Source organism: Micromys minutus (assembly GCF_963924665.1).
Source record: "Micromys minutus genome assembly, chromosome: 7".
Classification (NCBI taxonomy): domain Eukaryota; kingdom Metazoa; phylum Chordata; class Mammalia; order Rodentia; family Muridae; genus Micromys; species Micromys minutus.
The window spans coordinates 74,157,057-74,184,761 of NC_137976.1; the positions used below are offsets into that span (position 1 = coordinate 74,157,057).

At 45.4% G+C, this 27,705-nt stretch overlaps 2 protein-coding genes across 5 annotated transcripts; both read left to right on the forward strand.

Moving 5' to 3' along the window:
* Positions 1 to 197: 197 nt before the first annotated feature.
* UFD1 (ubiquitin recognition factor in ER associated degradation 1) lies at positions 198 to 18,505 on the forward strand. Of its 2 annotated transcripts, XM_080919433.1 has the most exons (12): positions 198 to 322; positions 2,208 to 2,340; positions 2,713 to 2,745; positions 5,562 to 5,683; positions 7,576 to 7,706; positions 9,346 to 9,418; positions 11,528 to 11,596; positions 12,168 to 12,233; positions 12,673 to 12,720; positions 13,523 to 13,611; positions 14,115 to 14,196; positions 17,670 to 18,505. In XM_080919433.1, exons 1-12 carry the CDS (start codon positions 320 to 322, stop codon positions 17,742 to 17,744), a joined length of 924 nt encoding a protein of 307 aa, XP_080775559.1. In that variant the 5' UTR covers positions 198 to 319; the 3' UTR covers positions 17,745 to 18,505. The 2 variants fall into 2 exon arrangements, with proteins under 2 accessions (XP_080775559.1, XP_080775560.1); XM_080919434.1 differs by lacking the exon at positions 198 to 322 and having other exon boundaries at positions 2,208 to 2,314.
* Positions 18,506 to 19,732: 1,227 nt separating this feature from the next.
* On the forward strand, positions 19,733 to 22,925 carry LOC308422259 (synaptic plasticity regulator PANTS; the record flags this gene model as incomplete). Of its 3 annotated transcripts, XM_080918760.1 has the most annotated exons (3): positions 19,733 to 19,756; positions 19,851 to 20,018; positions 22,126 to 22,925. In XM_080918760.1, 3 exons carry the CDS (start codon positions 19,733 to 19,735, stop codon positions 22,249 to 22,251), a joined length of 318 nt encoding a protein of 105 aa, XP_080774886.1. In that variant the 3' UTR covers positions 22,252 to 22,925. The 3 variants fall into 3 exon arrangements, with proteins under 3 accessions (XP_080774886.1, XP_080774885.1, XP_080774887.1); XM_080918759.1 differs by lacking the exon at positions 19,733 to 19,756 and having other exon boundaries at positions 19,779 to 20,018; XM_080918761.1 differs by lacking the exons at positions 19,733 to 19,756; positions 22,126 to 22,925 and adding an exon at positions 21,781 to 22,101 and having other exon boundaries at positions 19,779 to 20,018.
* Positions 22,926 to 27,705: the final 4,780 nt, after the last annotated feature.

A 27,705-nucleotide genomic window follows, 5' to 3' on the forward strand; every position in this document is an offset into this window, starting at 1 on the left:
CAGTAACGAGAACGGCTTCTACCAAGTTTTTTTGTAAGGGAGTACTATTTAAATATTATAAACAATTGCTGTCCTGTGAAATCAGTTATCAAGTGTTTTAGTATTTACTTTAAATAATTTTCAAGCCTCAGGCCTTTCCATGACTTTCTGTTTTTCCGCCTCTCCAGGCCTCCGTACCCCACCCCCTTCGCCCGTCACTTCCGGCGAGCCTCTCACGGATTCTGGGTTTCAGAGCGGTGGCCTCGGCTGTGAAGAGGGAGCTCTGTGTTTCTATTGTTAGGTTCAGGAAAAGAAGCGGCATCACCAAGCGCTGTCAGTCATGGTGAGCTGCCTGGGGATCGGGAGCCGGGTGATGTCAGAGCTGCCCCTGGAGCTCGGCGGGGAAGGCCTCGGCCTGGTGGCAGAGGTGCCGAGTCACCCGGGCCTGCATCGGGCCCGCTCCACTGTCCCGAGCGCTTCTGTCCCAAGTGGTTTCCATAATTACGAGCCGTTTCTTTTCTTCTTAGCTTGTCCGAATCATGACTCGTATGCCTGTCGGCAGAACTGCAGCCCCCGAGAGTAGAAAGGAACCTGTTACTTTGCGTTGGTAGTTCTCATAAGTGCCCGACATGCAACAGGTTTCCATGAACTCGAAGTTAACTGGAGAGTTCTTGGAGAGTGGCAGGAGGGAGGAGACTCCGAACGACCATAAGCTATACCAAAGTTCCCTTACCTTTTATTTAGTAGAGACCATGTCTTAAGATGGATGTCATGTTGTGTTCATCACGTGTGATAACGACAATAGGTAATATTTGGGGCGCTTTTTTCCCCTATCAACGTGTACTATTTAATTCCTGCATTCCCCATGGAGCATAGGTAGTTACTGTACTAACTGAGAGAACTAAAATTTAGAGAGGTGGAGGCACAGAGGTTGGAAGTCAAGCCCACCTGGCTACAGTGATGTCTCATCACTACTGTATTTAGTGTTGACTCCGTGCCGTTTGTTAAAAACGAGGAGTGGTTAGTAGGTTTTTATCCTTTGTGTCACTGTTATATCAACACCGAAGTTCATTTATGTAACCAGCACTGCTGCGTGTGTTAGACGTCAAAGCGTTAAAGGAAGTGAATGCGGGTGGTGGCAGCCGAAAAGAAGGAGCAGACGGGCATGTTCATGGGTGGATGAGTTGGAAGGGTACTGTTAGGGGTGTTGCTTTTGTTTCTAGGAGAAGCAGTAGGGCTATGGATGGCATAGGGAAGGAGCTCTGATAAGCACACACCCCCTAACCCATCATTCCAAAAGCGTTTTGTGAGTTATGCACCTAAGACTGAATCAGAGAGTTCTGGTGCATAAAGAAAAAGATAAACGACTGAAAACGACACTGATTAGCTTTTACAGTTTATTGGTGGGGGATGTTGGTGTGCAAGCTGGCTTGAGAATAGAAACCTGGGGAGTGGGTGTGTGAATCTGTGTGATTAGGTGCGCATCGGCATGTGACGGCCAGCAGACTATCTTGTATTTAGTTCCTCATGTCTTTGCTTTGCTGGCTGGCGTGAGAAAATATTTGATATGCCGTGTGCATGTCTGTTCTGTGTGAGCATCTGGAGAAACACTAACCCTGACCCCTGTCAGAGCAAGGGAGGCTTGCTGGAGAAGAGAACGGATTGTAACTAAATCCAGGGCATTACTAAAGTGATGTCCCCTAAAAAGCCACACAAATAGTAGGCCCTTGGGAAAAGAGGTAGCTCTTGAACATTATGGTAGGAGGTGGTGGGTGGTCAGTAATGAGTCTCTGTGAAGTTTAAGTGAGGTCCAGCCTTGATCTTGAGAATAGCGAATAGTAGCAGAAGGGTGGGAGGGGAAGACCTGGCTTTATACTTTAGTAAAGTGGCACTGTCTATAGATAATGGAAACTGGACCTGAGGGATGAGTCCTAGGGGACTAAAGGGACTTGAGGTTCACTGTGCTGCCTAGGCAGTCAACATTCTGGCTAGTTGAGATTTTAGTTTTCTGTGTTCTTTGACACATTTATAAGCACCAGTGACTTGCTCTGTTTAGTGCTTGGCCTACAAAAGCATGTCTTTGAACTAGATACAGTGGCCTACATTTGTCCTTATGTGGGAGGCTAAGTCAAGATCATTGGAACTCAGGACTTTATGACCAGTCTCTCCAGTCTCTTTTTTTAAAAGTACCTTTGTTTTAATAATAATACCATTTTTCTTTCTTCTAGTTTTCTTTCAACATGTTTGACCACCCGATTCCCCGCGTCTTCCAGAACCGCTTCTCCACGCAGTACCGCTGCTTCTCCGTGTCCATGCTAGCAGGGCCTAATGACAGGTCAGATGTGGAGAAAGGAGGGAAGAGTATGTGCCTGTTTTTATTTTGAATAGTAACCTTTCCTGCCCTAAATTCCTTATGAGCCCTGTAGCCTTCTATACCCCTTATTTTGCATGTGGACACAAGACACTAACATTATAGTAAAAATGTCACTTGTCCTAAGGCATGGGTAATGGGAGTAGGGTGCTAATTATGTTTGTTTGGCTAAGTGCCATTCAGAGCACAAAAGTAGATTACTTCAAGTAAGATTCTTTATGAAAAGTCGTTATGAAATTCTAGCTGCCCCCACAGCACTGTTTAAAGCTTTTTTAAAAGATGCATCAGAAAATATACATCTTGCCTTTGTTCTGTTCTTTTGTTTTTATTTACTTAATATTCCTGAAATGTTCTTTTCACAGTAATTATGCCGCCCTCGGCCCTCGATCAACTCAGTAAGTACTTTCTAAATGACTCAACAATTTGGGAAATATAAGTACAGAAGCCAGAAATGGGCGGAGGCTTTTCATTGTTGTCAGATCCAGGTAACATTTGTCAGGAAGTGGTTACAATCCTCTTTGGAGGGTATGCTGGGCTAGGAGAAGCAGGGCCCTTAGTTGAGTCAAAGCATGGCTGTGTTTTCCACTGCAAGGGCACTGCAAGCACCCACTCAGTAAGTAAAGGGTAATTCCTCTCTGTTCTCACTCCAGCCCCTCCCTCATTGCCTGGCTTGTCTCAAGAATTGTCTGGATACAAAGGAGCAGCACTTGCACACTTGATGCCGTGTGTGGGCTCACACACTTGATGCTGTGTGTGGGCTCACTAGGCTGTCTCCTAAAGGGAAGGAGATTGATCTACAGGACTTGGTGAAGCAAGTCTTCACCTCCTTTCCAGACAGCTCTCCTGAGCTCCGAACCTGAGCTTTTCACTTCCGGTGGGACATGGTATCCTGAGGAAACCAAAGGTTGAGCTGCCGCTTTCTCTTCCTTAGGCAGCCCTAATTGTGGGCGCACTCTTTTCTGCAGAGACGTGAAGGTGTTTCCACATTGAATTCATCCTGTGGAGACTGGTTATGGAGATGTAGTAGACACTGTGCAGAGTAGATGCTACTTTGCTGTGTTTAGCTTTGAACTTTGCCCTGCTCAGCTCCTGGCTCAGCTTCTCTGGGTTTTGGCGTCTCCGTTAACCAGGGACGTCATCAGTATCATTCATTGGAGCAGTGGTGTTAGTACTAGTGAGTGGGAGGGGACCTGTAACCAGCTCTAGGTGGGACAGTATCCGGTGGAGGCTTCTCCTTGGGCAGCAGGTAGACTAGAACCATGGGCTTCACAATATGCTGCCATTACAAAGACGGGATGGGTCCTTAGTCTTGCTTTTGGGGTGAGCTGACCAAGGAGTCTAGGTGTGTCCCTTAGCAATATATCCAGGAAGATACTCGGGAACTGGATCACTAGAATTTAGATCAGATTAACGTTCAGACCTTTCTTTGTTTGGTTTTGGTGTATTAAGGATTTCAGGCATGCTAGTTGAATGCTTATTCATTGAGTAAGACCCTCAGCCCTTTAAAGCCCTTTTTCTTCCTTCAGACTGGGTCTCACCCAGCTTAACTAGGCTGACTGCGAACTTAAAATCTTCCTGCCTTGACGTTCTTAGTATATGGGGTTACAGGTGTGTGTCACTGTGATCAGCTGTTGAGACCTCTTAAGAGGTGGAAGAAACCCTTTATAACCAAGTAAGACCAAGGAAGTCTTGATTTATGAAATATGGGTTATTGCTCAGACTGTAGTAATTAAATGTTGTAGAGGACTGGGAAGCTCGAGGTCAGACTCTCCATCAGTCAGTGGCTGAAGGGTGCTAGAGTTTCCCTTAACAGCCTCTGTCTCGGATCTTCGGTGGGAGCCAGGTCTGCAGAACCCAGGACCATGCATATCTGGAGCTGTTTTAGTGATAGAGAACCTAGGTCCTTGGTCCTTGGCTACGTGTCTTGCTTACCTTTGTGCTGACAACATCACCTCCATTCCACAATAAGCAGTTTTCTAAGCTGCTTTGGATCTTCCTACCCAAGCTCTTCGCCGATTGACTTTATTCATTCAACATTTAGAGAGAGGCTAGAAGTCTGCTTTGCCTTCTGATGCTAAGTGGACTTTTCTTGCCAGATATGGTGGCAGGCCTCAGAGTTAGAGGCCATTTAGGGCTATGGAGTGAGAGTCTTGGAATGTGTGCTTAACATGACAAGCTGTAGTCTACTTAGTGGCAGAGTTCTCCAATTTTGGCAGACTAAGTCTGAATCCCAGCACCACCACTCCTGAGCATGATCATTTAGGGCATGTTACTTTATCTGCATGCCTCAGTTTCTCCTATAATTTAAAAAGGGAAGAATGATGATGCCTTCTTCATTATTCTGGGAAGATTAATTGTCCAGGACATGGCAAACACCACTGAGAACTTCTTAAAACTTCTCAGACCCTTCCTATTGCCCTGGTCTCCTGGATTTTTCTGGTTTCATGTGGCCAGGCCCTCCTTTCTCTGTCTTTGTGCCTTTGAGTCAGCGTTGCACTAGTCCTACTGCTGGCTCCTGCCCTCTGTGCAGCCCTTAACTCATAGATCACTGGAATTCAGAGACATGCCATATTGTGACCTTGCTGAGTTAGGGTTGTCCAGTCTGTTCCATGTCTTCTCATATTGTCCCTTTCCTGACTCACTCTCACACCTGACCCCAGCCATCTTGCCTAGTCATTCCTTGAACTGGCTGAGTTCTTCCCATCCATTTCTTTGCTTAGCTGCCCCCTTCCTGGATGTGTGTCTAGTAGCTGACCTGGAAAGCTGTCTTTAGGGACTGCGAAGCCTGTTCCCTGGTCTTTCTCTCTTTCCACCCTTTGCTTCCCATGGTGCCTCAGTATGTACTGCGGATGTCAGTTTACAGTCTGACCTATCTAAATAAAAGCCTTTAAAGGAACAGATTTTTGTTTGTTTCTGGTGGCACATGGTTAGCACTTGTTACTGATGAATAAATGAACATGCTACTTTTAAGAATCGCTGTTTCAGACAATCATGTCTATGCTCTGTGACTGAGTCACCAAGCTCCTCCAGGACCACATGGTGTGCTCTTGCATTCATAACCCTCTGACCAGAACAGTAGGGGAATGTGGAAGCAGGCTCTGAAGTTTAAGGGACAAGGCTACACAGTAGGGCATTGGGTGGACAGGGCTTCCTTCACAGGAACTGATGATAGGCATGTTATTGATTGTGTGTTTAACATCTTTGTTCTTAGGCCGGCTCAACATTACCTATCCTATGCTGTTTAAATTGACCAATAAGAACTCTGACCGAATGACACACTGTGGTGTACTGGAGTTTGTTGCTGATGAAGGCATCTGTTATCTACCCCACTGGGTGAGTTGAGCTATAAAGGTTTGTAGAGTCTTTTCCCTTGGGGACCTTATAAGCAGAGACGCCCCTTTTCAATGTGTGTGCATGCCTGAGAGTCCTTTCAATTAGAAGGGCCCAGTAAGAGGATGACACTCAGCAGTGTGCTGTGCCATGCTTAACTGTGGAGACACTGGTCAAGCTGATGTGAAGGGTGACATCACAGACCTGGGTGCCTCAGCAAGGGCATGAGCAGTCCCAGAGCTTTCCCTGGAGCAAGGCTTCTCATAGGGGCTGGCAGAACTATTTAACTGAGGTGGCAGGCATTCTGTAGGGGGTTTGGAGACTGACTGCACAACTTCCTTGCTTTCCTTCTGTCTCTCCTTTCAGTCCAGCCCAGTTGACAAGCTCATCTTTAGGAGCCTTTACAGGGAAGTGCGTACCCTGTTCTTTGTGCTTTAATGGTGTCAGGTGTCCTGAAAGGCCCTGAGCAGATTGGATGGGGCTGAGGACACAGAAGTGCCCTCTGCTGTAGTGCCACCAGAACAGTGTTCTGAAGCTCAGTCCCCACCTGCTTGCTCTATCACAGTGATCTACACGTTTCAAAGGAGTAGCTTTTCCTTTTTACGATTACATGTGATTCCAGTTCTAAAGATTGTTTCTTTCTGGTCATTGCCGCCCTTTCCAGCTGGGCCCCAGGTGCCTGATGAACTATAGGAGTCCTGCTTGGATTTGTAACTCCTCCTTCTAGGCGTCTGCATTGCCCATCTCCTTGCCCAGAGTTGCAGTGGGACTTGTTTCTAAAGCTGAGCTCTGACATGCCTGTCACTTAACACTCATCACCTCTTGCCCTGTGTCTACCCTGCACAAGGCAGTGTCCTGTTGGGGTGGCAGGCTTGGCCACTGAAGCTGCACTGGATGGTGAAGTAGATAACACAGCTCTGAAAGGTCTCCCTTAGATCTCGACATGCAGTTAATAGCTACGGATGCCCCGAGGTCTTTAGCCTGGGAAGCTCTCTGAATTTCTTTCTCTGAGATGCCATATGGCCCTTAGGATGCCTGTGGGGGTATGAAACTTGTTTTCCCAGCCCTTTTTGGGCTGACTTTCCAGCTCACGGCTAAGCAGGCATTTGCCTGCTATCACCTAGTTTCTGTTTCAGGTGACAAGGGGCATGTGCACAAATTATCTCACTTGGCTGTTCAGTGGGCTTTACCCAGCCTAAGCTGCCACGTTTCAGGGAGAACCAGGCTGCAGCAAATGCTAGTCTGCTGCTGGAACCTCATCTGTTGACCCATGCTAATTATGAGTTTGCTTGCTAGCGTTGGAATGCCACTAGGCCTGGGCCTGCTGTGCTATCCACATCACAGTGCCCAGAAATGGACCATGAGAGTGAGCTTTCAGGTCCTCTTGCTTCCTTGGTGTCCTCAAGTCATTTCAGAAGTCTGTTTCCCAGGGCTTGGTCTGACCCTATTTCTGCTTAGTGCTGTTTGTGGCTATGTCCTGCGTCTGTCTGGGGAAGCTATAGGCTTCGCTCAGGCCTGCAACTGCCCCCTTGTTCTCTGTGCTCCAGAACCTCATGACACAGTTAGCCTTCCTCCTGTCTGATCACTGTATACTGCTTTGACCTGTACCAGGCTGGTATTGACCCTTGGGACACTTGTACTTAGGGTCACAGAGCCCTTTGGGTCACAATGACAAGAAAGAAATGATCTTAGTAGACTGCTTTCAATGTGTGTCCCTCACTTGGTTTCTTCTATGGCCTGTTTCTGTGGCACAGCTCAGTTGGTTGTTCCAAGTCTTCATCCTGGGCCCTTATTATACCCATAATACTTTGACCCACTCAGCGTAGTAAATGGCAGATGTTAACCATGTAGGCTTCTTAGTTTTCAGGAGTTTCATGCTGATTTCTTCTCTTAAGATGATGCAGAATTTGCTGTTGGAAGAAGGGGGCCTGGTTCAGGTGGAAAGTGTCAACCTTCAAGTGGCTACCTACTCTAAGTTCCAGCCTCAGAGCCCAGACTTCCTGGATATCACCAACCCTAAAGCAGTGTATCCTTTTGACATAAGAGTTTCTCTGCAAAGTTCCTGGCCATCACTGAACAGCATGGGAAACCATATATTACTTTCTGATTGAAGTTGGGATTGTAGTAACATGATTTGGCTAGTGTGTCCTCTTGGTCCTGACCAAGCAAGTCAGGGCTCTGTGGCTTTCTCCAGTCACATGCGGATACTTGTTAGACTCCAGAGCAGAGCCTTCTCGTAGTTTTGTGGCTCATCTACCTCTAGCCCTCTGGAGCCCTGGCACTGGTTTAGGATGAACCAGGTAATCAAGTCTACTTTGTGCTCAGACTTAGGACCCATTCAAAGTAAAACAAAAACGTTGGCCGAATATATTTTCTGTTTTTTAGCAAGCGGGAAGGAAAAGTTTTATGTTTTTGTTCTAATGGTTTTTTCTTAGCTTCTCAGGTTAAGCTGGATATATGTATTTATAAATGTGACCAGTGCGCGTGAGGGACATACTTTGTGTCAAGATGTGCATAGCAAGACTTTGTCTAAAGAAAAACAAAACTCTCAAACAGCAACGTGGACAAGTAGAATGTTGGAAAGCAAACACACACAACCTGCGTTTACTTCCCTTGCCGCCTGATGCTTCTCTCCGCTCACGGTCAGAAGCAGGCTGTGTGTCAAGGGTCAAATGCTGGGTGCTGGTGGGCCTTGGCAGAGACTCATTTGCTGAGTAGGTCCTAGACAGAATGGCCTTAGTGAGCCCGCTGCTGTCTGGGTCATAGACAAAGGAGCATGTTAGATACTTGTCTCCACATTGTAGACAGTGGTAAAGACGTCCTGCAGGCAAAGGACATCTATGGGGAGAACTGCTTAATTTGTCCATCAGGATGCACCACAAATGTTTGCTGTCAGCGTAGGATGGGTCTTGTCTTCATTCTTACCTTTTAGGATCTGTGTGGTTTACCATATTATAATGTAGATTTATGAGATTGCTTTCAGGAGCTTTTTAAAAGATATAAAAAAATTCTTACAGATATGTTTTTGCATACAGTACTCAAGGAGGCTAGAAAGGCAGCAGATTCCCTAGGGCTCGGGTTATAGGTGATTGTGGACCATTTAATGTGGGTGCTGGGAATGACACTTGGACCCCCTGAAGAGCAGTGCACACTCTTAACCATCTCTGCAGCCCTTATTTTTTTAAACTATGTGTACGTATGTGGATATGTGCATGGGAGTCTAGGTGCCTTTGGAGGCCAAAAGAGGGCATCAGATACCCTGTTGACAGGTCATTGTAAATCTGTCAGTGCGGTTGCTGGGAACCAATCTTGGGTCTTCCCCAAGAGCTGTACCCACACTTAACAGCCGAGCTATCTCTGCTGAGAGGCTTTTTCTCTTTGTTATCATGGAAAAGGGTATCACTTTGGTTAACTGTTGTTCCTGGGTATGACTAATAAGGTGAAGGCAGTCTCAGTGTGTGTAAAAAGGAACAAAGACCATGTAGAGCAGAGACGTGGGAGCTGGCACTGTGGCATTTGCCAGGGCCTGCATGAGTAACTCTAGGAGCCAGTCCTACTCATCTGAGGTCGATGGAAGAGTTCCTTCTAGAGTCATCGGAAGTATTAATCCATTGTGTAGTTGGAGGCATGCAGCTTGTCCTGTTGCCTTGACAGCGTGTATACAGATTAGAAAATGCATTGAGAAACTTCGCCTGTCTGACAACTGGAGATGTGATTGCTATCAACTACAATGAGAAGGTAGGTGAGGTGCCTTTCCTGTTAAAGAATGTGCTGCTGTGCCTGTTTACCAGAGAGAGGGAGACAACAGAGCTGAGACATTGTTCCATCTCAGTGCTTTGGTGATCCAAAGAGTTTATTGGAGCACGGATGAGCCAGGATGTGACTTACGGAAGCTGCATCAATGGAGTTCCGGTACAGTTTACAGGCAGCTACTCTCAGCGTGGGCACCAGGAATGCCTGTGTACACATTTATACATGCAGGCAAAACATTCAGAAACTTAGAATAGAAAAAAAATCTTTCCTTCCTTCCTTCCTTCTTTCCTTCTTTCTTTCATTTTATTATGTGTTTAAAATGCCTTTGCTGGCTGACCCTTGTGGTACATACTGGTTATCTTACCACCTAGGAAATGGTTGTAGGTTCAAGGTTTCATGAGACTCCCTCACCTTCACAAGAGAATGTTTGAGTCCACAGTGGAGAGTCAGTCATTTCCATTCTGGTATTGAATGCGGCTTTCTAAAACTGGCTTTTATCTCCTAATTGCTGCCTACTGTTCGGTTTTTTAAAATTCCCTGGGTTCACATTTAGAGCCCTGATTTATTCAGTGTTGATAGCTTTTTAAATATTTTAATATATAATATAAAGCATATATTATATATATTATAATCATTGGGTCATCTCCATAGCCTTTCATGGTGGTTAATTTGATTGCTATTTGATAGGATTTAGAAACACAATAGAATCAAAACTTTGAGCTTGTCCATGAAGGATTCTGTAGAACAACTAAGATGGGGAGACCAACTCTGATTGTGGGTGGCATCTTTCTATGGGTTGGGGTCCTGGACTGAATACAGAGAATGCAAGCCAGGACTGTGGGCTGACACAAGCTTCCTTAGTTGTTTCCGTCAGGTATTTTGTCAAAGCACTGAAAAAAATAACACATTCAGAAACCTTTAAGTACTGATTATATTTATAGACGAATAAGCTTTTGTAACTTTTATACCTGTTCATTATCCCTCTGCTTTTAATAGCATGTATTAATGGGCTGGAGACATGGCTCCGTGGTTAAGAACACTTGTTGCTTTTGCAGAGTATCCAGTTTATTTCCCAGAACCCACAAAGAGGCTCACAGCTGCCTGTAGTCCCAGTTCCAGGGGGTCTGACACCCTTTTCTGGCCTCTGTGGGCTCCAGGCAAGCATCTGGTGCAAACACACACATATATGCAGGCAAAACATTCATAAATATAAGATAGAAATAAATCTTCTCTTTTTAAAATCTACCTTTAAAAAGCCTTTGTTGGCTGAGCATGATGGTGAAGGCTAATAATCTATCCGATTATGGCAGCAGGGTTGTAGGTTCAAGGTTGGTCTACACAGCTCCTCTCCCTGTGAGCATGGTGATCTGAGTTTGATCCTAGAGCCTACAGGTGGGAGAGAACCAACCCCTGAGGGCTGTACTCTGACCTCCACATGGACACTGCTGTAGATGCATGTCGGTATAGGTGCCAGTGTGTAAAGCAGTTGAGCTCTATGCAACCTTAGCCCAACTTCTTTTCTCTTTTCTTTCCTCTCCCTCACCTCCAAATTTAAGCAATACAAATGAACTTAGCATTATTGTTGTGAGCATTCTTACTCTTGTTTCTTTAAACACTTGGCTAATTTTTTTTAAGGATTTATTTATTATATATAAGTGCACTGTAGCTGTCCTCAGACACACCAGCAGAGGGCATCAGATCCCATTACAGATGATTGGAAGCCACCATGTGGTTGCTGGGATTTGAACTCCAGACCTCTGTAAGAACAGTGAATGCTTTTAACCACTGAGCCATCTCTCCAGCCCTAATTCTTTTCTTAGAATAAACTAGATTGTAATTTTAGATGCTAGAAGTTATTTAGAACTTATATTATAATATTAGATTTTAGGTGTTAGAATAAATTTGATATGAATATGTTGACCAGGATAGTCTTTTGCAGTATGGTTCTAATTAGCCTATGGAGTTAGACCACCATGGAGACAGTTCCTTTTGATCCGACCTGAAGCAGTGTTGTCGGTGCTGGAAGGATGATGCTGGTGGGATGCTCGCTGGTGTTGCTTCCCCTGTTTTGTCATCGTTCTGTTCTTTGTTCAGATCTACGAGCTGCGGGTGATGGAGACGAAGCCTGACAAGGCTGTATCCATTATTGAATGTGACATGAATGTGAGTGACGTTTTCCACTGTAAGTGAGGTCAGAACTCTTGAGAATATCACACAAGGAGACCAGGAGGAAAATGTCAGAATAGGAGGAGGTGGCCGTTCACCTAGTCGTTCCTCCTAGAGGGTAGAAGTGGTTGGATCCACAGTCACTCAGGCCTGTCAAAGAATGAATGTTAGAGTATTAAGAGCTAAGTGGAAACAAATTATTGGCACGACTCCTGGTAAAAGGTTACACTGTTTTCCTGTCTCCTTTCATTTACCTTGACACACTAAGGTGTTAGACTTTGGGGAGAGATTAATGGTTGCAAGGAACATGTGGGTGGTTGTGCTACTATTAGTACCTTCCCTGGGGTAATGGGTACATACACTTCCATGGTGATACGTTTGTATTTAACTCTAAACACATGCACGCACACACAGCTCCCAATAGCCATGTGTCTATGATGTGTCAGTGTCACTGTAGTGATGTTGAACAGTGTAAAGCTTTATTGTTGGGAAAACTAGACTCTCAAGCTGTTGTCTCAGTTAAGGAGGCAGAGTGGCCATGTCTCAGAAGTTAACCTTCATTTTTAAGGTGGATTTTGATGCTCCCTTGGGCTACAAAGAACCAGAAAGACCAGTGCAGCATGAAGAGTCAATAGTAAGTCATTTTCTTAAGCTCCTCCTGATACTTTTGTACCTGTGCTTCCTTTGTCTTAATTAGATTTAAATATGTTGTGTTTGGGTGTTGGGAGTGTACATGCCATGCATGTGTGTGGAGGTCAGAGGACAACTCTTGGGGGTTGGTTCTCTTCCCACCATTGAATACCAAGGATTGAACTCAGGTCTTTATGCTTGGTGGCAAGTATTACCTGGTGAGCTGACTTGCTGGCCTGTTGGTGTGTTTCTTTGTGAGTAGACTCTGCAGGGGTTAGTGGGCCATGGTCCTTGCTCCTAGGAGGAAGCTTGCCTCTCAGAGGATGGTGTGTGCTAGCTGACAGGGACTGGGGCAGCCGTGGGAACGAGAGGCTCTGAGGAAAGCTGACACCCATTCCATGAAGCTCATGTCCTGTTTCTTTTTTCTTTTTTTTCCCCCTCAGGAGGGAGAAGCTGACCACAGTGGCTATGCTGGAGAGGTGGGGTTTCGTGTGAGTACTGGGCACTGCATGTCTCTGCATCCTGATGCCTAGAACTATTCTCAATGATGATTTGTGAACATTAGCAGGATGTGAGCTCTGGGCACCCAAATCAGGCAATTACCTTTGAAAAAAAAAGATTTAAGCCCATTTTTTAAAAACGATTCATTCATTATATTTATATAAGTACACTGTAGCTATCTTTAGACACACAGGAAGAGGACATCAGATCCTATTATAGATGGTTGTGAGCCACCATGTGGTTGCTAGAAATTGAACTCAGCACCTCTGGAAGAACAATCAGTGTTCTTAACTGCTGAACTGTCTCTCCAGCCCTCAAACCTTTTAATATGTGCTTTCTCTTGGGACCTTGATAAGCCTGAAAGGCTTGCAACTTTTATTGGTCCTTTCAAAACTTATGCCTATCATAGGCCTTGGGCATGGTCCCTGGGTGTGTGTAGGGTGCCTACTAAAAAGTCAAATCAGTATAATAAATACAACCCTTACTTTAGGTTCACCAGATGTTAGCACATTTTCTTTACCTGGGAAGCAGAAGAGGAGGTATGACTAGACATGTGGGAAGGAGGGGCCTGGCAGGTATTGTAACAGGTCAGCTATCACTGCTGCTGCCTGTATTAGAGCGCTCTTGGGCTTCCAGCAGTCCCTTGAGGGGCTGGTCAAGAGATCTCAGCTGGTAACACTCAAGAGGATCTGACTGTGCACCAGCTCCCACCTCTTATGGGGTCTCTGAACAGAGGTACATGGTTGCTCACTCTTGAGGTTGATCATGTACCCTCTTGACTTCCTTGTCTAGGCCTTCTCTGGTTCTGGGAATAGACTGGATGGAAAGAAAAAGGGGGTTGAGCCCAGTCCCTCCCCAATCAAGCCTGGAGATATCAAAAGGTATGTCTGTCCCTGATGAAAGAAAGGTTTGACACATGGGCTGTGTGTCAAAGCCCAGGACACAGGAGAGCCTCATTCCAGTCTTGGTGACAGACCAGCAGGCTACTGAGTAGGCTCAAGCCCTTGATCACTGTCTGACAATGGTAGAGCATGACATGTCTCTTTAGGGATTCATAGTGAACCCTTTTCTGGTGGCTCCCAGGTAGGATTAGGGATGTGGTAACTCTGTTATGTGTGTGAGCCAGAAGAGAAGAAGAGCTGGGTTCCACTGGAACACTTGCAGAGAAAGTCTAAGGCTAGGCTAGCGTCCATGGCTCCTGTCCCATGACCAGTGTTTTTACTTGTGTTCCCTCTTAGCAAGTACAAAGAGGGCAGAGCAGTGTATACCAGACAATTACCAAGAAGGCACTGACGGCTGTCTCTCCTGCCTTCCTCTTGATTGTCAGAAGCAAATCTTAGTCCTCCTCGGATCTAACCTTTTTCCTTGTCTGTAATCTTCACAGAGGAATTCCTAATTACGAATTTAAGCTTGGTAAGATCACTTTCATCAGAAATTCACGTCCATTGGTCAAAAAGGTTGAAGAGGTAAGTTTATTTCATTGGTCATAGGATTCACTTACTAGTGACGACAGTGTTTCTACCATTCAAAATAGGTTGCTTCTGTGATATTTAGGCCCCTTCTTGTAACCCTGCTGTTCCTAAGACCTGGTAATGCATAGGTCAAGAACTGACTCCAGGTTCTGCCACAAAAAACAAAAAAAAAAAAAAAAAAAAAAAAAAACCAAAAATGGAGCTCTAGATGGGTGTAATTTTCTTTTTGCTTACTGTTGGTTGCAGAATGGAAAGTTGAACCCAGGACCTCACACATGCTGAATTCTTGCTTATCTCTGTTCTTTCTAACCTAGAACTAGAGCTTATCATTTCTGTACAGTGACTCCTGAGTACCTGGTAAGATGGGGACAGTATGGCTAAGAGTCCTGCAGAGATGAATGATTTCAACAGGCCCAGCTGACTCTGTGGCTGGACATGATGCCCGGGGATAGGTGCATGTGTTCATAGGAAACCAAATTGGCCAAAATCAAGATAATTGAGAGTTAGCATGAACACAGTTATGCTCCAGCCTCTGCAATAGCTCTGGCACCACCAAACAGTGGTGACTACCGTGATAATGGCTGTTGCAGTAAATATTAAAAAATAAAAATGGTTCATCTCTTTTTCCGGCCCTGAAATCTCACTCCTCGGGCCCAACCCTGATACGAAGCCCCGTGCACCTCTGGCGCCCGGTCTGAGCCGCCACCATGGCCCAACTTGACTGTGCAACTCCTTTCCCTGGTGGATTTTTACTGCCTGTTCTCTGCCTCTGTCCCGGGGTGTTTCTCTACCCCAAAATCTCACATAAATACAACTCTACAGCCGATAGCTTTTCATTCAGGTTTATATATTCAACTCTCAATTTACAAACCCTCTACACAACAAGATTACATCAAGTAGGCAAAGATACAAACTGCCCTTCTATATGAGATATTAGACTTATAAGATCCTTAATGTTCATAGCTATTTAATGCCAATTAATATCACCTGGGTCCAGCTGGACCTTGGGAAGCTCCATTTCTCCACGACCTTCCCCCTCCGTCCTCTGACCTCCTCAGACCTCAGCCCTCTCCACCTCCCTCACCCCGCCCAGTCACTGGCTTTCCTTTATCTTACTAATTAAAATGGGAAGGTTCAGTTGGAGTCTGGTGACCAGGCAGTCCTTCTTAGGGACAATCTACAACCGGCTCACAGAGTCACTGCCAAGTCAGGCTCCAGGTAGCTGCTGTGTGCTTCTTAAGTAACACCTCATTGCTGAGATGGACTGTGAGCTTCATGCTGTGATTGCATTTGTACAGATACTCAGGTACAGAGCCAGAGCCCCTGATCACCTCACACATGGTGTTAGAAAGTGACCTTCACAAAAACATCAGGACAGCAAGCTTCTATGACCAGCATGTTCCTGTCACCGGGCATGGGAATGGGGGAGATGCCTTAGATGCAGGAGGCATTACATGGGAACTTAGTCCAAGGTGTTAGTGTCTCATCCTGCTGCAGATTGCATTCCTCACAGCAACTGTTTCTGGAATGCAGCCACCCAAGTGTGACATGTGTTTCTAGAGTGCCTGTGTCAGACCTTGGTTTGAGCTTCTCATCTCCAGAATGCTCTAAGTTAATGTGCTATTAGCCACTAAGGCTGTGGTGATTGACATGGCGGCTCTGTGGCAGCTCTACCGGACCTTCCGTGAAGACAGTAGGTTCAGAACGAAAGCATGCTCTGGTATGCAGGGCCTCACCAAAGACACCTTTGAGATGCTTTCTGAGGACTCCACTTGAGGGCATATCGCACTGGAGAAGGGAGGTAGAAATAGCTGGAGCCAGTGACAATGAAGATTAGGCAGATAGAAAGTTCAAGGCCAGTCTGGGCTCTAGGGCAAGAATATGGCAGGTCCTAACTGGAGGATATACCTTCAAACAGGAAATTGGTCAGGTCTTGTGCTCAGATGGATGAAAGCCTGCATTCTGTAGTTCACATGTGCTCTGTGCTTGGCATCACATAAGCTTTGTAATGTAATCCCATGTAATGCCTCAGGATACAGTAGGTATGAAAATGTGTTTTGGAAACTGCAGATTTTCTCTGTTGTAGGATACTAAGAGGTAATGCCTCAGATCTTGAGCAGTTAAAATCATGTGAGGGTAAAAATGACTTTTTTTGCAGTGTTAAACAAACCTGCTAGTGAAAGAATTGATTAGTAGTAGTTCTCTTGGTTGGCTGCTCTGAATAAACTGTTTTTTGTTTTTGTTTTTAAAATGAACTGCATCCTTTAAGCTAGTAATTACCTTCTAGAAAGACAAAAACAAAACAAAACAAAAACCATAGCTGTAGACAGTGAGACTTACCTCAGCATGCCAACCAGGAAGTAGGGGAATTTACAACCTCATGGGTTTGAGGTTTGTGTATTAAGTAAGCATGTGCAGAAAAGTGACTGGACATACTATTTTGGGTTGGTGCAGTTGAGAGGGATTTTTTTTCTTGAAGCATTATACTCTTTACATTGAGATGGTTGTTGTGGGGATGGAGTGTTGGCTAACGCTGTGAGAACACTGACTTCTTTGGAGAACCCTGATTCAGTTGAGATGGTGGCTCAAAACCTATAACTTCAGTCCTAGGGGGAATCTGGGGCTCTCCTCTGGTCTCCTCAGGCACTGCATGCATATTTTACAGAGATGTATGTAGGCAAAACACATACATTTTATATTTGGAAATATAAAATGATTATTGTGTAAAAGTCTCCCAAGCTATCAGGGTTCAATTTAGGATTTTTCAACATCCTAGTGATGTGAAAGTGATAGATGTTCAATAGAAATTGTATTTAGAGTTTTGAGTTTTGTTTTTTCCTGGGCTAATAGATGCTGGGATCCTTTCTAAGTGCTGGAATGCAGCAAGGGAGCCACAGGTCCCTTTCCTCACAGGCTCACAGGGGGGTTACCAGAACACTGTAGTGTGGCTTGTGATTGAGTTGGGGGATTTGGAATGGAGATGTATGAAATGCCGTTCAACTTAATGATAACTAGCTGAAAATGGCTTAAGACATAACCGCCTCCATTCGTTGAAGAGAGATTGTACAGTAAATCTAAAGACAAATGTGGCAGTAAACTCACACAGCTGTGATTTGTGGATTTCACAATGCCATAAATTCCAGAGACATTTGATTCTTACATTATTTATATGTGTGTTTGATTGCCCTGCGTGTACAGGTGCCCTGGCAGCCCAGGAGAGGGAGTCAAATCCCTTGGACTTGGGGGCAACTGTGAGCTGCCCAGCATAAGTGATGGGAACTGAACCTGGGTCCTCTGAAAGAACAGCACACTTTTAACCACTGAGCCAGCCATCTCTCCAGGCCTTCTAGGGCATTCCCAAGTGTGAATGATGGGGTGGGGAAAGTAGATAGATGAGTCCATAGAATAAAGTAACTACTGTAAGCTTTGAGGAATTTCTCAAAATAATGTCCTATTTTCATACCTAGGATGAAGCTGGAGGCAGATTTGTTGCTTTCTCTGGAGAAGGACAGTCACTGCGTAAGAAGGGAAGAAAGCCCTAAGTCTAAAACTGTTGGCTGACTGGAAAATAAAAGATCTGATTGCAACTGGCTTACAGTTACTGGCTCTGATGAGTTCAGAGATGCTCTGTTATTTATGGTTTGTTTAGTTACCTAAGAACGATCAAGCTTGTTCTGGATGCAAAACAGTAGAACTTGGAGGCTGTGTGCTTGATCTGGGGGAGAGAGCTCTCTGGGCCCTATAGGTGGCTGCCTCCTCCGCCTCCCACACTCTGCTCCAGGGCCCTCCCAGGGCTTCAGCAGAGCAGCTCTGATTCCTGACTTGCTCTTCTTTCCCTTGTCTGCACACAGGGCAATGTCTTTAGCCCATCGTGGTTACGAAGGCCAGGACCTGAGTGCCTGACAAAGATGGCCTCTGTTTTTATTTACAGTGACTCAGAAGGGATCTCATCCAGACGAATGCAGTCTCATTTTGATCTGCTCTTTCTCAGTGAATTCCATGATGAAGTCAGATGTGAAAGGCAGAAAGAATAAAATCATGCTCAAGTTCTGTGCCCCCGTTACATTTATTACCAAGGTTCTGGTAGTTTGTCTGTTTTTCACGTACTAGGATTAACGTAGAACCCATGAATAGTAAGCCTGCCACACACTCTGCCACTGAGGCTCATCCACGTCCCTTTTTCTTACTGCTTTATTGTCCTCAGATCTGCACTTTGTGTGATGGAAGATCTTTTGACATGCTGATCCAGCTTGTTCCTTGAGAATAATTCTTATTGAATAATTAAATAAACTGATTAAAACTCGCCTCTGGCTGTGTTTTGTGGATTGGTGGTATGGGCCACTAGCCAGAAGTCACAGGAATGCCCCTTACAGCAGTACTCTCCTTCATCCTGTCATTAGAAGACCACTTCTGAGACGTGGGGAGGCTGTAGGGACAGGTGCCACTCTCTGATGCGTGGAGTGGAGCTGGTCAGGCCTAGCAAGGTTCCCACGGATGGTGCACTTTCCTTCTGGGCTGATAGCTCCAGAGTGTGTCCATTTGCTCTTAGAAATATCCATAAACATGATAATTGGCTTCTAGCCCTGTGGCACACATCATCACCGGCCAGATGTGGCTCTGGAAGGTTTAACTGCTGTGGTGACCTGCCAGACCTGTCCTATGAGGATGTCTCAGCCTGGCAGAAAGGCAGCCTTCATTTATGGAATTCTATTGGCTAATTTCCGGCTGGAAAGAGCTCAGTTAAGCACTTGTTCTTGCAAAGGATCCAAGTTTGGTTCCTGGCACTCACTTGGTGGCTTATAGCCACCTGTAACTCAAGTTCCAGATGATCTGTGTATAAGTATTGCACATATTTATATACATAAGTGCATTAATAAAAATGTGTGGAGGCATGTGTAAGTGTATGCATGTGTTGATAAGAGTACGGCTCTCAGGAGTCCCTTCTGTCACCTAGGATACAGGGGTCAAACTCGGGTCCTTGGTTCTGTTCACAAGTTTCTCTAGGAGCTGAGCCATCTCACCTTATGATCTCCAGTTAGGTTTTTGTTTTGAGACAGCGTCTCACTATATATTCCTGTCTGGTCTAGAACTCACAGAGATGCCACTATTCTTGCTTCCTGAATGCTAGGGTTAAAGGTGTGCAACGCTGAGCCTGTCACTCCTAGGGGAACTTTTTTCACCCTTAGTCATCCTGCACTGGCTCCCTCCTCTTCATACACCAAACCAAGCTCACCTGAGTATATGCCCAGGCCAGATCACTGTAGTTGAGACCGCCAGGTAGGTTTCTTGGAGTTCAAGAATCTGTACTTCAAAAGCTGAACCACATTCGGATTTGAAAAATAAAAACCGGGAGAACTGGCCAGAACTACTGGGTTTCAGACTGCTAATTAATACCTTTGAAGCTAAGCCACCGGTTAGATGCCAGGTGGTGCAGCCTCTGACTATCAGCCACTCAGTGCAGACGTCCTGTTTAGTGTGAGTTTGCTTGGAGCTCATTGGTCCAAGTCTCTGTCAGTCACACGGTCTGGACATGGCGGTCGCAGGCGGCTGGCAGGTGAGTGTGCTGGGCTCCTGGGCTCCTGGGCTCCTGGGCTGGGTGGGGTCAAGCTATGGGGTCTGTCCGCGCTCTTCTCTGTGTCTCCCCGCAGCCTCCCCGGCCGTGCGAGGTCTACCGCGCCGAGTGGGAGCTCTGCCGCAGCGCCGGGCACGTCCTACACCACTACTACGTCCACGGCGAGCGGCCGGATTGCAAGCAGTGGCTGCGCGACCTGACCAGTTGCCGGGAATGGGAGGAGAGCCGCAGTGCGGAGGCCCAGGTGCGCGCAGGGTGTGGGTGTGTGCACAGATCCTTTGGGGCACCCCCATCGTGTTTCCCTCCTGAGTACCCCAAACTGCGTATCAGCGAGAGTTTACACCGCTTCAATTACGGAGGGGCGGGCGGTAGTAGGGGAGGCGAGCGCAGAAGGAAGGGAAGTATGGAGAAGCTTGGAGAGAATAACCTTCTAGCTTTAGTCTTCAGCTTGTCACTGAGCCTGCTCTCACCCAGCCCATAGGGACAAGACGGAGGAGGAGAAAAGCCAAGGCGCCTGAGGCTTGAGGGCGGGCTCTAGAGGGCATAAAAATGAGCCTGGGAGTACCTAAAAATGTCCCAGCACGTATGAATTGAGTTGAAGGGTACTGTGAGGACCAGTATGGAGCCTGTTGCTAGACTTTTTCAAGGGAGATGTGAAGAAACTTCTACTTACTCTAAATTGCATGTGGCATGAGGGACGGAAAGATAGGCTTCCACTTAGTCTAGTGTGAGGACCAATACCTTTTTTGAGTCACTTATAGGAGCAGGGGTGATTCAGAGGCAGGAGCATTACATGAAGGCCCAGCATGGGTGATCCCTGGAAAGCGTCCAAACAGCTCCAGAGTTTCTCCTCTTTCCCAGCCATTGCTACTGCTTTTATAGTTTTGGGAAGAAAACTGGTGGTGAAATTTTAAATCTCTGAGCTTCTTGTTCTTAAATTCCTGGGCTTCCTGAGTCGGTGGGCCTCCCTCCTACGTCCAGGTAGAAGTGATTCAGAGCCTAGAACACAGGTGGCTCCCACTATCCACTCATTAGACAAATAAAATAGTGGGCAGTTTCTGACTCGGTGATAAGGGGAGCCCTGCTTTCCTGGAACACACTGCTCTGTGCAGTGTGGCATTGCTTTCCTGGATAGCGTGATGTAAGGGAAGCGAGAGAGAAAACACCGGGACACAGCAAAGGAGAGCATCAAGGAACAAGAGGTTGGTATTAAATGTGTGAGCATTCTGAAACCTGGCAAAACAATGTGGAAAACATGCTTCTGAAGCCAAACCAGACCAGTAGACAGAAACATGGCAGAAGCGAAAAACGTGGTATAAAGCTGCTTTGTTTGGTAAGAGGTTGGAAACTTGCTGTCTGTCACTCCATGTCAGCTGCCATAACAGTGCAGGAAACAAAGACGTTTCTGAATAGAGAAACGGAGAGACAATTATTTATGTTTTCTTTTTTTTTTCCAAGACAGGGTTTTTCTGTGTAGCCTAGGCTGGTTTTGAACTCAGAGATCCGCCTGCCCCTGCCTCCTGAGTGCTGGGATTACAGGCGCTCACCAACTTACTCAGCCCCTAGCCGCTTCTTAAGCAATAATGATCATTTTAGGGACGGGACCTGGCTGCATAGCCCAGGCTGCTTTGAAACTTCAGGTCCTTTTGGCTCTGCCTGCCAGCTGTTGGTAATACTACCACTCCCGGTTTAAAAACATTTGTAAAGAGGCCTACATAAGGCGGGATACTTTGCCAGGCTCAGCCCTGTCATAATACACTGTCCGGTGTTGGCAGTTCCTGAAAGAAGCTGCTTGCATCAGAGCAAGAGCACCTTTTACACACACCCTGTGCAGAGTCCACCCGTAACTTCAGACTGCTCTTTCCCACTCAGTGAACTCACTCCCAGGCTAGGCAGGTGACTAGCTCCTCACTCTCCAGGTCGGCTGTTGCTGAGATAAGCTTAGTGGGTGTTTTACACAGCTGAAGGCAGAGACTAAACATGGTTGTGCATGCTTATAATTGCAGCACTCAGGAGCTAGAGACAACAGTCTCAGAATTGAAGTAGCCTGGGCTACTTAAGATCCTGTGTAAAAAAATCCAAAGAACAAAGGAAGAACAACCAAAAAAACCCCACCAACCTGCTGAAGTAATATGACCCGTGGAGCATGAGAACGGCTGGATCTGTGTGTAACAGAACCGTTCTCAAGTATGCTGTGTACAAGCAGCTGAGCCTGTGTGCACCGTACACTCCCATTTATTCCTCTCTCGAGAAGAGTGCCGAGGAAGAGGGTGATATAGGTACCATGCAGCAGTACTGGGGGCCCTAGGATCCAGTTTGAAGCAGTAAGTGACCAAGTCTTATTTACACAGCGATCCCTCTGTGAGAGCGAGCAGGCTCGGGTCCAGGCCGCTCAGAAGCACCCCCTGGTATGGGCCTTGCGGCAGAGGCCCCCTGCAGACTGGAACCTCCCTCTACCACCGGAGAAGGACAAGTAAAAAGCAACTGCAACCCTGCCCTTGACCTAGACTTTGACCTGGAACACACAGCGAGGCATTTCCAGCTGTGACTGCCTACTGCGCGCTGGATCCGGACATCGCTTCGGTGTCCACATGCAGGAAGCCAAGCACTGACGCGGGCGTCTGAGCGGTCGGTGTCCACCCTGCCCGTGCCTCCTCCCCTGAGAACATCCGTACCAGAGGTGGCAGAACTGAGGTGTGAAAATCTCAAATACACAGTGGCAGCCCTCGCCTGTGTGGCTCCAGGGGACAGAAGTCAGAATAAGGTTGCTAGATGGTTCTGCTATGAACGGCCCTCCTTGAGCATGAGAGAGGGACAAAATGTCTCCTTTGGTGATTGTTGTGTTGTCTAAGTACGAAGCTCATACTTGCTCAGCTTCCCTGGAGACAGAGCATGCTCAGTGGGCATGGCAACTCGCCCCTCCACACCAGCACCTTTACTGGGTTTACAGACTTTTAAAAAAAGGAAAAAAGAAAAGAAAGAAATACAGCATTGCAGGAACCAAGGAGTCTGGAGTCAAGAAATCCCAAGGCAGAGAGAGACAGAGTTCAGGTCCAAGGAACATGGGATTTAGGCCTCCTGATTTCTCCTCATTGTTAAGTGTTTTTAAAAAGCTGTTTCACATGTTTGAATCCAAAAGCAACCTGAAAATTAAAGCCATGTTATACTTTATACCTGTCCTAATTAGGGTTTCTAATTCATGCTGCAATGAAACGTCATGACCAAAAGCAAGTTGGGGAGGAATGGGTTTATTCAGCTTACACTTCCACATTGTATTCCAAAATCAGGATAGAAACTCAAACAGGCCAGAAACCAGAGGCAGGAGCTGATGCAGAAGCCATGGAAGGGTGCTGTTTACTGGCTTGCTCCTCATGGATTGCTCAGCCTGCTTTCTTAGAGAACTCAGGACCAAAAGCCCAGTGATGGCACCACCCACCAAGGGCCGGACCTTCCCCATCAGTTACTAAGAAAATGCCCTACACTTGGAATTTATAGCAACATTTTCTCAACTAAAGATTCCTCCTTTCAGATAAACCTAGTTCAGTGGTTTTCAACCTTCCTAATTCTGTGGCCCTCATGCTGTAGTAATGCCCAAACCATAAGATTATTTTCATTGCTATTTGATAACTGTAATTTTGCTACTGTTATAACTCGGAGTGTAAATCTCTGATATGCAGGATATCTGATCTGCAACCCTTTGAAAGGCATCGGGACCCACAGGTTAAGAACCATTGCTCGCTTGTGTAGGGTTGACATTCAGCTAGCCAGCTCAATAGCCAACAATGTTATATACTCAGATTGGTATTTTGTTCTTTTGTAGTGTGGCTGTATGCATACAAGAAGGCATATGCATGAACATAAACCCACACACTTGCACACTTACGTTGCACATTTGTGAGTATGCATACGTGCATATATTATGCTCATGAACACGTATGCACACAAACATGCCCAAGCATGTCATATTTGCATATGTGTGTGAACACACAAACGTGCCATACATATGCACTCATGCATGTGCACGTGAATATGTACACATATACCCATGTTACAACATACACAAACATACAAATCCATGTGCATAAGCATTCACATACATACATGTGCATACATGTACACTCAAAAAGGTGCATACATTCATACAGGCACACAGACGCATGCATACATGCACACACATAGAGATCTCTTTATTACTAAGATGATCAAATGTCTTATAGTTGCACTACATGTCTTATGTGAGGTGCTAAAGCCAATGTGGTCCAGCTGCATGCCCAGCATCCCTTCTGTGGCCTTCCTAGGCAAGAGCAGTAAGGGTGGCCATCTGAGGCAAAATTATGGATTGCTTCAGAAAAGGACACATTGTTCTACATTGTTGTGAATGATGGGACTTAGATGCTCACAGAAACTGAACGCTCACCCCCTCCCCCACCATGCAATGCCTCCTTCCTTGCTTCTTCACAGGTTTAAATCCCACACCAACATAGGACTTGGACAGAATTCCCGGCATTTATCCTATGTTCATTCATCTTTGTTCTTTTGTTTCAGTGTGGAGAAATAAAGTCAGGACATTGTGTGAGGGTGTATCAGAGGCAGCACAGAACACACCCAGACACCAAATACTCTGCACAAGAGACAGGGGTGGGGGCTTCCCCTGGATTGGACAAAGGCAGCAGGTGTTTTTAAAGGAGTGGTTCTAAGGAGAAATGGAAAAGTATAGAGTGAGTTGGGAAGTCTTCATTGGAGATGTTAGCCAGCGTAGCCAAATGTTGAGTTGTGATTGCTGGACTTTGGGAATAAGCGAATGGATGTTGGGGACTAGTTTAGGAATGTAATCTAATGGTTTAGTAAGGGAGAGGGAAGGGGACTAGACCGGCCAGCACTGCGTAGTGTTTGGGCCTGTTACAGAGCCCTTCACACTGTACATGCTGGATACATGTTCTACCACTGAGCTATGCCAGACAAGATCACAGCTTTGAAACTGGCAGGTTGACTTCCAAAGTTCCTATGGGACTTTAAGGGAAAGACATAAACATTAAACATCTATAGAATCTCTGGTTAGGGGTTTGCCAGCACAAGGACCCAAGTTTGATCTCCAACCACTGTGATAAATAAAAAGTAAGTTAAAAACCAGGTGTGGTAGTGTGCCATGTTGTGACCATGCCCTTGGGAGACAAGCAGAAGGACCACCCATGGCTGTGTGGGACCTTGTCTGAAAAACAACAACAAAACCCAAACAAACAAACCCTTAAATGATGGTAAATATCACAAAAGAGTACTCAGGAGAAAGATGAAGCTGTGTCTCAAACAGTTTGGACAAAACTCCATAGTTACAACTATTCTGAACTTATGACCATTGCAAAAAGCTTCACATAGGTTCTTTATTTTATTATTATTTTTTTGAGACTGGATCTCACAATGGCTGTCCTAAAACTCACTCTGTAGACTAGGTTGGCCTTCAGTTCTCAGAGATCTGTCTTCCTCTGCCTCCTAAGTGTGCCACTCCACTTGGCTATCACACAGGTTCTGATCTAAACTGTGGAGAACATTGCTATTTTCATGAAGCTGTTGTGTGTTGCTTTGTTCAGATTCCTAGTGCTAGAGCCAGGGGACTTGCTCTGCTTCAACTGCTGAGAAGCCAGTTCTCCCTTCTTCCTAGACTTGTATTACTCTGTGTGTGTGTGTGTGTGTGTGTGTGTGTGTGTAAGCCATCCCAGAATTTATGAATTAACATTGGATTCTCACTCCACATAGGGCACCACCCCACTTTAAGTGTATTAAAAGGCATGTTTAAAAGAAAAAAAAAGATTTATTTATTTATTTATTTATTTATTTATTTATTTATTTATTTATTTATATGAGTACACTGTAGCTGTCCCCGTGGAAGAGCAGTCAGTGTTCTTAACCACTGAGCCACCTCTCCAGCCCCCAGAGGATTTTCAATATCATAATTACCACCAATCTTATAAACATCTTCATTTTGATAATTAAAACAATTCTAATTAATTAAAACAATCTAAACAAATTTTATCTGTTGGGATAGGGCTCCTCCACTATCTCTGTTTTGTTCTTACACGATTAATTTCTTTTTCATAATGAGATCAAGGCCTACGTTTCTACTGTCAAAGATAGGCTATGCTCCCTATCTATCCCCTGCTTTTTGACCTACAATTTATGATCAAAAGCCTCAAAGTATTTATTTGTCTATGTATTTAACTTTAGTTAAATTCCCTTCTACTTACTGTATAAGCCTATTTCCAGGCTCTAATTTTATCATACCAGGCTGAGAAATACCAGAAATCCCATGTAGACCATGTTCAAAGATCTTAAGAGCTGCCCTGGCATAGGCACTTTATTTATTTATTTACTTACTTATTATATATAAGCACATTGTCGCTGTCTTCAGACATACCAGAAGAGGGCATCGGATCTCATTACAGATGGTTGTGAACTGCCATATGGATGCTGGGATTTGAACTCAGGACCTCTGGAAGAGCAGTCAGTGCTCTTAACCACTAAGCCATCTCTCCAGCCTGGTATAGACACTTTAAATTTTATTTTAATTCATTTTTTTTCATTCCTTCTGTTCTCCTTCCTTGCCTTTATTTCTTACATTTGGGATCAAAGGCCTGGATTTCTTCATTCCATGTATATTTAAGAACATTTAAACAGTTACCATTATACTCCCTTTCATCCTTAAAAACAAATCAAATTTTATTTATCTCTATCCTTTGGTTATTTGCTTGTAGGAAGCAGGTAGCATCTACTCTCTCTCCCTCCCTCCCTCTCTCTCCCTCAGCATCTTGTCTCTGCACAGCAGGGGCTCCCATCCCCTCTGAGCTCAAGCACTCTGAGGCAGCTAGAAGGGCCCAGTGTAAGTCCCTGCTGGCTGTGTTCCTTTGTTCTACTTTCTCAACTTGCTTGGGAACCACGTGACTCAGCTCCTCTCGCTGAGATACTACTAGTTCTCCAGTCCCCCTAATCTTATATCCCGGGTGTGTGTGTATTCCTTTCGGGAATGTCCAATTCATTTTTCAAGTGAATTTTTGTCTACCATGCTGCATGCTGTAGTGGTTGTGAAGGGTCGTGATTCTAGCCACCTTCCAGAACTCTCTGGATTTGTGAATGAAAACACACACAGACACACAGAGTGCTATTTTTAATGTACCATCATAGCTCAATGGTTGGGCACTTCTAAACCTTCCCACAGCTAACACACACTCCCCTCTGGTATTCCTGAGTCAACATTTTCTAAATCTATTTTTTATCTTTGGTTCCCTAGACCCACACTGGGGAGTGGCCCCTGGGGCTGCTTCCAAGGATTCTTACCTGTTGGTGGACCTTTAATTCTTACCTCTCTGCCCTTCTATCACACACCCTAACTCCTCACCCTGCCTATTCCATCCCCCTACCCTTCTCTCCCAGCCCTACCCCTTTGCAATCTAAAAGTCCCATTTCCTCAGCTTTAGAACTGATCCCCAACAGGGCCATTATGGTCTTTAACATAATTGGCTGGTGCCCGAGCCAAACCATAAACTTAATTTCTGTTTTCCTCCTGATTGGTGGTTGTTAGGAAGCGAAAAGTACCAGACTCAGACTTGTAACCTGGAGGTGCAGATTTGTTGGGGGGCAGCCTGGAAACTGGTGCTAAGTACAGGCCTGTTAGTTCAATCTTGGGTCAGGTTCTCTAAAATGAAGTCTGAAGTCAAAAGTTCTGGTGCTAAGAGACCAGTTTATGGTACAGTTTTGTTAACCCTGCTGGATTAATTCAGAGAAAGCCTGTGGAAATACAGATGTGGGTCCTGTCTACATTATGAAGGAAATAAGAACTAAATCCTTGAGGAAACTTAGATAAAATCATGAATTTGGTTAAATTTATTGTTTTTTTTTTTTTTAATTTGAGAGGGGTTACTCTACATAGCCCTGGCTGGCCT

Excerpts from the sequence above, each read along its gene's own strand:
- UFD1 (XM_080919433.1), top strand. Across the intron at positions 5,684-7,575 it reads TCTGTTATCTACCCCACTGG|ATGATGCAGAATTTGCTGTT; the intron begins GTGAGTTGAGCT and ends TCTTCTCTTAAG. Across the intron at positions 12,721-13,522 it reads CTGGAGAGGTGGGGTTTCGT|GCCTTCTCTGGTTCTGGGAA; the intron begins GTGAGTACTGGG and ends TTCCTTGTCTAG.